This window comes from Emys orbicularis, chromosome 15 (assembly GCF_028017835.1).
Source record: "Emys orbicularis isolate rEmyOrb1 chromosome 15, rEmyOrb1.hap1, whole genome shotgun sequence".
In the NCBI taxonomy this organism is placed as follows: domain Eukaryota; kingdom Metazoa; phylum Chordata; order Testudines; family Emydidae; genus Emys; species Emys orbicularis.
The window spans coordinates 1,692,984-1,702,557 of NC_088697.1; the positions used below are offsets into that span (position 1 = coordinate 1,692,984).

The 9,574-nt window shown below is 65.5% G+C and overlaps 2 protein-coding genes across 2 annotated transcripts; one reads left to right on the top strand and one right to left on the bottom strand.

The window, feature by feature from the left end:
* Window positions 1–766: 766 nt before the first annotated feature.
* Window positions 767–2,473, top strand: LOC135889491 (vitelline membrane outer layer protein 1-like). The gene is made up of 3 exons (XM_065417358.1): window positions 767–931; window positions 1,331–1,425; window positions 1,810–2,473. Exons 1-3 carry the CDS (start codon window positions 767–769, stop codon window positions 2,471–2,473), a joined length of 924 nt encoding a protein of 307 aa, XP_065273430.1.
* A 1,129-nt stretch (window positions 2,474–3,602) lies between these two features.
* On the bottom strand, window positions 3,603–9,574 carry TM4SF5 (transmembrane 4 L six family member 5). Its single transcript, XM_065417360.1, has 5 exons — window positions 9,404–9,574; window positions 6,690–6,770; window positions 6,389–6,528; window positions 5,629–5,821; window positions 3,603–3,617 (listed from the first exon to the last, which is right to left on the bottom strand). The coding sequence occupies exons 1-5, from the start codon at window positions 9,572–9,574 to the stop codon at window positions 3,603–3,605; spliced, it is 600 nt and encodes a 199-aa protein (XP_065273432.1).

Here is a 9,574-nt window from a genome sequence, read left to right on the forward strand (position 1 = left end):
TTCCTGATTACTCTAGTGCAGCCCCTGCTCTGGTCACTCAGGGAACAGAAAACTACTCATCCAGTAACCAGTATATTTGCCCTCTACCAGACTCCTGTACCCCACTGGTCTGGGTCTGTCACACAACACTCTATTCTTTAATAACAGAGCTCCTTACGCAATCACAGCCAATAAACTTACCCAATCTCTAATCTTGCAATGTATCCAATTTTCTATTCTTTTATAGCATACCTTTACCAGCCACCTTTTTCAATAAACTTCCCTCACTCTAGCCTTTTAACCCTTTGTTCTCTAAACTTTCCTTTTTAGCTTTACAAATTCTCTCACTCTAGTCTTTCAACCTTTTTCTCTCAATGTATCCAAGCACAACACTTCCCCCATTCAAACACACACACAATTTTTAATTTTTTTTTTCAAAATGGCCGACGGCACCAAACTTCGGCACCAACGGAAACGGGGTGAAAGGGTGGGACAAAAGCCCCCCACGGGGCATGGAAACCTGTCAAAAAATGCATGGTGATGCAAGCTGTTGAGCGGTATACTACTCATGACGTATTTGCTCTGGATGTTTTGGGGCAATGAGGCAGCAGAGCCCTGGGTGGGTGGTGGTAGGAACCTTGCGCCATGCGCCCTGGGGCTGACCTCTTTGCAGTGCCCACACAGGGTGGAACCCAGCCCAGCACGCCCTCCCCGGGTATAAAACACCCCTGCCCCGTGCCAGGAGCTGCACATCTGCTGCCGGCTTCCTCCGCTCGCCTACCCAGCCATGGACAGCTCCCTGCACGCCACGCTCGGCCTTGTGCTCGGCTGCTGCCTGTGGGGCGCATGGGGCCAAACCAAGATCCACGTTAGCAATGGGGGGATATGGGGCACGTGGGGCGAGGAACAGTCCTGCCCCGGCAACAGCTTCACCGTTGGGTTCTCCCTGAAGGTAAAGATTCTCACCTGCCAACCCGGCTCCCCCCTGCCCCACTCCCTGCCCCCTTCACCCTCCCCACAGCCCCAGCCCCCTTCCCCAGCCTAGCTCCCACCTACCCCACTCCCTGCCCCCTTCCCCCTCCCCCCAGTCCCAGCCCCCTTCCCCAGCCCGGCTCCCCCCTGCCCCACTCCCTGCCCCCTTCACCCTCCCCATATCCCTGCCCCCTTCCCCAGCCCAGCTCCCCCTGCCCCTGCCCTCCTCGCCAACCTGGATCCCCCTGCCCCACAGCCCTGAGCCCCTCTGCTCAATTTCCCCCTCCCCACGCCCCTCTGCCCCCCATCTCCTTGTACTGAAGTGATGGGGACCAGTCTGTAATGCCCAGGCTTGTTCCCCCCCGATGCCCCATTGCAGGTGGAGCTGCCCCAGCTCGCCGGGGACGACACGGCGCTGAACGGGATCCGGCTGCTCTGCTCTGACGGCAGCACCATCCAGTCCAATGTGGGGCCGTGAGTACCGTGGGGAGGGGCCCAACGGAGGGTGCGGGCAGGTGGCAGAGGGGGCACTGGGCTCCATGCGCACTAGTAGAATAGGGGTGTTGCCAACAGAGCTGGGGTCGGTGGCAGAGATGGGAGGGTGGCATCAATGGTGGGACGTCGGTGTCAGCAGTGGGTTAGTGGTGGCAGTGGTGGGATCGTGCTTTGACAGCGGGTTAGTGGTGTTAGTGGTGGGATCGTGGTATTGACAGTGGGTTAGTGGTGGCAGGGGTGGGATCGTGGTGGTGGCTGAGGTGGGATACTAGGGCAGCAGCTCCCAGCCCAGAGTGGCAGAGGTTGGGGGGAAGGCAGCACCCCCTGTGGGCCGTGCCCAGCTGACCCGTTCTCTCCTCCCAGGTGGGGCTCGTGGGGTCTAGTGAAGAAATGCCCCTCGGGGCAGCGGCTGACCCAGTTCCGGCTGCGGGTGGAGCCCTGCCGGGGCCTCAAGGACGACACGGCCGCCAACAACATCGAGTTTGTCTGCACGGGCGGGGCGGAGCTGAGGGGGGACGGGCGGTGCTGGGGCAAGTGGGGCCCCCAGAGCCGCTCCTGCGGCCCGCGGGGCATCTGCACCATCGCCACCAAGGTGGAGGCCCCCCAGGGCAAAGGGGATGACACGGCCCTGAACGACGTCTACTTCAGATGCTGCAGGCCTGAAACCCTGACCCCCACCTCAATGCAGCCCCCCACCTCCACAACCCAGACCCCCACCTCAACCCAGCCCCCCATCACCTCAACGCAGCCCCCCACCTCCACAACCCAGGCCCCCACCTCAACCGAGCCCCCCACCTCCACAACCCAGCCCCCCATCACCTCAACCCAGCCCTCCACTTCAACCGAGCCCCCCATCACCTCAACCGAGCCCCCCATCACCTCAACCCAGCCCTCCACCTCAACCGAGCCCCCCATCACCTCAACGCAGCCCCCCATCACCTCAACGCAGCCCCCCACCTCCACAACCCAGGCCCCCACCTCAACCGAGCCCCCCATGTCAACCGAGCCCCCCATCACCTCAACGTAGCCCCCCACCTCCACAATCCAGCCCCCCACCTCAACCGAGCCCCCCACCTCCACAACCCAGCCCCCCACCTCAACCGAGCGCCCCACCACAACCCAGTCCCCCACCGCCCCACCGCAGACACCCCGCACACCCCTCCGGAACCTCCCCCACCTCACCGCAGAACCCCCACACCAGGTCGTCTGGTGGGCGCTGACCGCTCCCCACTGCCCCCTGCCCCCAATCCCTGCTACTCCCACTCCCCGCCCCCCCATGAACCCTGCTCCCAGCTGCTCCCCCGCCAGCCCCTGTCTGTGTGACCCCCCCAATAAACGACTTACTTTGGACCTGAGCTGACTGGCGTCTTATTGGCCGGACACCACCCTGGCAATGGGGCGGGGGGATGTCGCACCCCCCCCAGCTAAGGGGGGGCAGAGGGTGGGAATTAGAGACCCAACCCCCCCATCCAATTCCCTCACATCGCCCCCCCAGACAGACTGCCTGGCTCAGGGGGGCAGGGAATGGGGTAGGGGCCTGTCCCCTCTAGGGGGCGCCGGCTCCCACCCAGCCCCAGGGCATGGACTGCCTGGCTTGGGGGGCGAGAGGGAATCTGGGGGGGGGCATGGGAGGCAGAGTTGCACCCCATCAAGGGCCAGTGGGAGGAGCAGCCCCCTTCACTGAGCCCCCCAGCTCTGCCCCCTCTCCTGGGCCCCCGACCCCTTCCATAGGGCTCTGCCCCCCTTAGAATGGCTCCCACCACCACCCTCCCCAAATCCGTCCCTCCCATCTCCCCATCAGCCCCTCCTCCAAGACCTAGGGGGAGAGGTCAGACCCTTAGGAGTCTGGACCCCCACCCGCAGCCCCCCTCCTCCCAACTGCCCCACCCCAAATCAGGTCCCCCCTCCCAAATCATGCTCCCAATGAAACCCACACGTGCCAGGCGGGAGCAGGGGGCTCTTTAATTTGCGGGGGGGGGCAGGAACAAGCTGGGAGGTCTGGGGGCAGCGGGGTGTGAGAGCGCGGTCTGGGGGTGCCCGGCTGGAGCCCCCGCCATAAAGGGCCCAGGCATCCCACAGCCCCCCGAGATGGACGGGAGGGTGACAACGAGTGAAAGAGCCCCCCGGAGACCGGGTTTTCGGGGTCCATTGGCAGCTCAGAGACCTTCGCCCTGGGGGAGGGGAACCAGAGATGCAGGAAGTTAGTCACCAGGTATTTACCCAGTTCCCCACATGTCCCAGCTGGGTATTTACCCAGCTCCCCAGGCACCCCAAACTGGGTATTTACCCAGCTCCCCGGGCGCCCCCCAAACCGGGTATTTACCCAGCTCCCCGGGTGCCCCCCAAACCGGGTATTTACTCAGCTCCCCGGGCGCCCCCCAAACCGGGTATTTACCCAGCTCCCCGGGCGCCCCGCAAACCGGGTATTTACCCAGCTCCCCCGGCGCCCCAAACCGGGTATTTACCCAGCTCCCTGGGTGCACCGCAAACCAGGTATTTACCCAGCTCCCCGGGTGCCCCAAACCGGGTATTTACCCAGCTCCCCGGGCGCCCCCCAAACTGGGTATTTACCCAGCTCCCCCGGCGTCCCAAACCGGGTATTTACCCAGCTCCCCGGGTGCCCCCAAACCGGGTATTTACCCAGCTCCCCGGGCACCCCGCAAACCGGGTATTTACCCAGCTCCCCCGGCGCCCCAAACCGGGTATTTACCCAGCTCCCTGGGTGCACCGCAAACCAGGTATTTACCCAGCTCCCCGGGTGCCCCAAACCGGGTATTTACCCAGCTCCCCGGGCGCCCCCCAAACTGGGTATTTACCCAGCTCCCCCGGCGTCCCAAACCGGGTATTTACCCAGCTCCCCGGGTGCCCCGCAAACCGGGTATTTACCCAGCTCCCCCGGCGCCCCAAACCAGGTATTTACCCAGCTCCCCGGGTGCCCCAAACCGGGTATTTACCCAGCTCCCCGGGCGCCCCCCAAACTGGGTATTTACCCAGCTCCCCCGGCGTCCCAAACCGGGTATTTACCCAGCTCCCCGGGTGCCCCCAAACCGGGTATTTACCCAGCTCCCCGGGCACCCCGCAAACCGGGTATTTACCCAGCTCCCCCGGCGCCCCAAACCGGGTATTTACCCAGCTCCCTGGGTGCACCGCAAACCAGGTATTTACCCAGCTCCCCGGGTGCCCCAAACCGGGTATTTACCCAGCTCCCCGGGCGCCCCCCAAACTGGGTATTTACCCAGCTCCCCCGGCGTCCCAAACCGGGTATTTACCCAGCTCCCCGGGTGCCCCGCAAACCGGGTATTTACCCAGCTCCCCCGGCGCCCCAAACCAGGTATTTACCCAGCTGTCCGGGCGCCCCAAACCGGGTATTTACCCAGCTCCCCAGGTGCCCCAAACCGGGTATTTACCCAGCTCCCCGGGCGCGCCCCAAACCGGGTAGTTACCCAGCTCCCCGGGCGCCCCGCAAACCGGGTATTTACCCAGCTGTCCGGGTGCCCCAAACCGGGTAGTTACCCAGCTCCCCGGGTGCCCCAAACCGGGTATTTATCCAGCTCCCCGGGCGCCCCAAACCGGGTATTTATCCAGCTCCCCGGGCGCCCCCCAAACTGGGTATTTAACCAGCTCCCCGGGTGCCCCCCAAACTGGGTATTTACCCAGCTCCCCCGGCGCCCCAAACCAGGTATTTACCCAGCTGTCCGGGCGCCCCAAACCGGGTATTTACCCAGCTCCCTGGGTGCCCCAAACCGGGTATTTACCCAGCTGTCCGGGCGCCCCAAACCGGGTATTTACCCAGCTCCCTGGGTGCCCCAAACCGGGTATTTACCCAGCTCCCCGGGCGCCCCCCAAACCGGGTAGTTACCCAGCTCCCTGGGCGCCCCAAACCGGGTATTTACCCAGCTCCCTGGGTGCCCCAAACCGGGTATTTACCCAGCTCCCCGGGCGCCCCCCAAACCGGGTAGTTACCCAGCTCCCTGGGCGCCCCAAACCAGGTATTTACCCAGCTCCCCGGGCACCCCCCAAACCGGGTATTTATCCAGCTCCCCGGGCGCCCCCCAAACCGGGTAGTTACCCAGCTCCCTGGCCACCCCGCAAACCGGGTTTTTACCTAGGTCCCCGCGTGCCCCGGCCGGGTATTTACCCAGCTCCCCGCAGGCCCCGGCCCCACCCCCGGGCATCTCTCACCTGGCGCTCGGCCGGCTTGCGGCAGTCCCCGCACATGGTGCCCAGCAGCCCGTTGAGCACCTGCAGGGCGCACAGGGCCAGCTCCAGGGCCCCCAGCCCCAGGGTGACGGAGAACAGGACCACGTGCCACAGCACCGCCCGTGGCGGCATCACGCACAGCTCCCACAGCGTCCGGTTCGCCAGGTAGTTCTCGCTGTGGGGCGGGGGGGGGGGGGGAACACGGTCAGGGCGAGGCAGCTTGGGGAGCAGAGCGGGGGGGGTGAGTGATCCTGGGGGGCCGAGGTCAGGGAGGGGGGCAGGGAGTGGAATCGGAATTGGGGGGCAGGAGTGGTGGGGGAAGGGGGCAGGGAGCGTGGGAGTTCGGGTGCTATCTTTATGAACCCCCCCATGCCTGCCTCGGTTTCCCCAGGAGGTTCCTGTTGGCCCTGGGGTGGGGTGGGAGCGAGGGAGGGGGTGCGCCCCCAGCACTGCCAGGGGAAGGGGAAAGTTTGGGGCATTGCGGGGGGGCAGACCTGGGTCCATGGGTCGGGGGGGGGGCTGGATCTGGGGGGGGGCAGGATTTCTGAGAGCTGTGGAAGGGGGAGGATTCAGGTGGAGGTTAGGAGGGCTAGGGATGTGGGGGGGCAGGATTTGGGGGGCTGGGTGGGTCAGGGTTGGGGTTGTGGGGGGCTAGAGTTTTCGGGTGTCAGGCTGGGGGGCTCCCAGCTCCCGGGGCTCCCCATGGTTATTATGGGATGGGGGCAGGGCCCAGCCCCCTTACCTGATGTCCTGGAAGGGCGACCCCCATGTCCCCTCAGCATCCTGGCAGAGGGGCCCCTTGGCCAGGCCGGTGGCGGACACGACCAGGCAGTAAAACCCCCCCAGGACGCCCCATAGTGAGCAGAACACAGAGCGCAGCATCTGTGGGGGGAAACGGGGGGTTGTGAGAGCAGAGAGCAGCCTCCCCGCCCCCCAACTGCCCCCCCTCTCCCCACAGCCTCCCCCACTGCCCCCACCTCATCCCTTACAGTCCCCACACTGCCCCCCAACTGCCCACCCGCCCCAGGAAGGAGGGTCCATACCCGGCACCGGTTCCCGCAGCATCCGACTCCGCAGCAGCCCTTCCCCCCGGCGCGGATGGCTGAGAGCCCGGGGCAGAGAACCTGAAATGGGGGTGGGAGGGACACACTTCAAAACCAGCACCTCCTAACCCCCCCGCCCCCCGCAATCAGTCCCACGGGCCCATCCGGTGTCGGGCAGTTCCCCAGGCCCCTCCCGAGTGGCTGCGTCACCAGTATCGGCCGATAAGGCCCCGGTATCAGCCTCCTGATATCGGCAGCGCCAGGGCAAAGGGCAAACGGGGTGTGCTTGATCGAAAAAGGAAGCTAGCAGTGGGGGGAAGCGCTGGCATGGGATCCTCCCCAGCATGCACAGCCCCCCTCCAGTCCCGCCCCCCCCAATCAATACGATTCCCTGTGGGGAAGGGACCATGTGTGAGGAGGGTGGGAATGCGCGAGATATTGTTATGCGGCCTAAGCGTGCCTCAGTTTCCCTCTGGGCTCTGCCTTGCCGTGCCCTGAGCGTCCCGGGGGGAGCAGAGGCCCCAGAAGAGACAAGTGGCAGTGAACCCCACCAACCACCTGCCGCCAAGAGATTCCCCCATCCCCCCACTGCTCTGCAGGGAAATGAGGAAAGGCCCTGAGCCAGAGGACCAAAAGGCCAGGTGGCTGGGTTAAGAGGGGAGCTCTCCGGGGATGTCTACACGGCACGAGCGCTGACTCCGGTTTGAGACCTAGCACCCCCACTTTCATCCACACACAAATCTGAGGCAGCGAGCACTCCGGGCCCGGATCCTGGGAGGGGGGGGTCTCAGGAGCTTGCTGCGATCTGGATCGGACCCCAGTGGGTCCCGGCAGAGGGGTCTGGCTCGGTGGGACGCACAGGGTCATGCATGCGGAGGGCTGGGGACAGGAGACTCGGCCGTGGAGGCGGTGAGGCTGCCTGGGCCGACCCTGAAGGAAGAACGGGACCGACCCAGCCTGGTTCCTCCAAGGGGCAGTTTAAAAGCCGGGCCGTAGTGCCGAGCCCGTGGATCCGGGACACCCCGTCAGCTGGGGGGTCGTTACCGGCGACAAGGACTTGCCCGACGGGTACGTGTCTGGCCAGTGATCAAGAGAACAGAGGTCGCTGGGCGGAGCCACAGACCCCGGGGTGGTTGTGCCCAGGAAGGGGCAGGTCGGGACGCTGTTGGTGGCAGTGGTGGGATACAGACCTGCAGCGGAAACCAGCCCAAGCAAAGTTTCCGCGTAAGGTATCTGGGGGCAGGGATGTCTTTGGGTCCTCATCCAATGCGTACCCCCGTCACCGATTCACAGGGTCTGTGCCACGCCCCGGCCTTTACCCAGTGTCCCAGGAGCAACTCTGAGAGCGTGCCGGACCCCTCAAGCACCTCATGTCTTCACCCGCCAGCTGGGGGCTGTCGCTTGGCCAATGCGGGGCGGGCGAAGGAGTCAAGGTTCGGTCCTCGAAGCTCCCGCTGGAGCTTCTCCACGACTTGGCCCCGGGTCTCCCCGGGAGGGAATCTGATGAGCGTGTCTCTCCCCACGGGTCGCACGTCCGTGTCGCACACAGGGCCGCCGAACAACGCGTACCCTGGAGCAACCCCCGGCGACCACCGCATCTCCCCTTTCCCCCCACGCCCCACACGCTGGCAGCACCCGGGGGAGGGGGGCAGAGAGACCGGGTCGGGGGGGGGGACGTGCGCAGGGATGGAGGGCCAGGCAGACAAAGAGATGGGAACATGGCATGCAGGGAGGGACAGACAGACGGGGGACGCAGCTCGGAGGGGCAGACAGACGGGGGGGACGTGGCTCGGAGGGACGGGCAGATGAGGAGACGTGGGACAGATGGGGGGACAAGGCGCAGAGGGACGGGCAGATGGGGGGACATGGGACAGATGGAGGGACAAGGCGCAGAGGGACGGGCAGATGGAGGGGATGTGGGACAGACGGAGGGACGCGCCTCGGAGGGACAGACAGACGGGGAGACGCGGGATGGAGGGACGCGCCTCGGAGGGACAGACAGACGGGGGACGCGGGAAGACGGAGGGACAAGAAGCAGAGGGACAGACAGACGGGGAGACGTGGGACAGAGGGACAGACGGGGGACAAGGCACGGAGGGACAGACAGACGGGGAGACGCGGGACAGAGGCGCACACAGACGGGGGGACAAGGCGCGGAGGGACAGGCAGATGGGGGGACATGGGACAGACGGAGGGACAAGGCGCAGAGGGACGGGGAGATGCGGGACAGACGGGGGGGAATGTGGCTCGGAGGGACAGACAGACGGGGAGACGCGGAACAGAGGGACAGACGTGGGGGATGCAGGATAGATGGGGAGACGTGGGACAGAGGCGCACACAGATGGGGGGACGTGGCTCGGAGGGATGGACAGACGGGGGACGCAGGACAGACAGGGGGGACGTGGCTCGGAGGGACGGACAGACGGGGGGACGCAGAACAGAGGGACAGACAGACGGGGGGATGCGGGACAGAGGCGCACACAGACGGCGGGACAAGGTGCGGAGGGACACGTGGCCGGGTGTGCGCAGGGACAGCCGGTTGGACAGACGGGGGGACCCAGCGGCCTGGACAGACAGACAGACAGAAAGCCCTGGGATGGGCGGGAACCGGGTGGGACAGGAGGACAGACACGCCGAAGCTGAGGCCTGGCGGGGGGAGTGGGGGGGGTGTCGTTCCGGCTCAGGGTCCTCTCCCCCCGTGCTGCTCCACTCACCATGAGCCCCCCGCCGGCCAGGCCGCCCATCAGCCAGACCTGCAGGGTGAGGTGCTCGGTCCAGCCCGACTCCCCGTTGGGGAACATCAGCAGGACGTTGGCCACGATGCAGCCCAGCGCCATGGGCACCAGCGCCAGCCCCACGAGCCGTGAGCAGCGCCCCGTGCACAT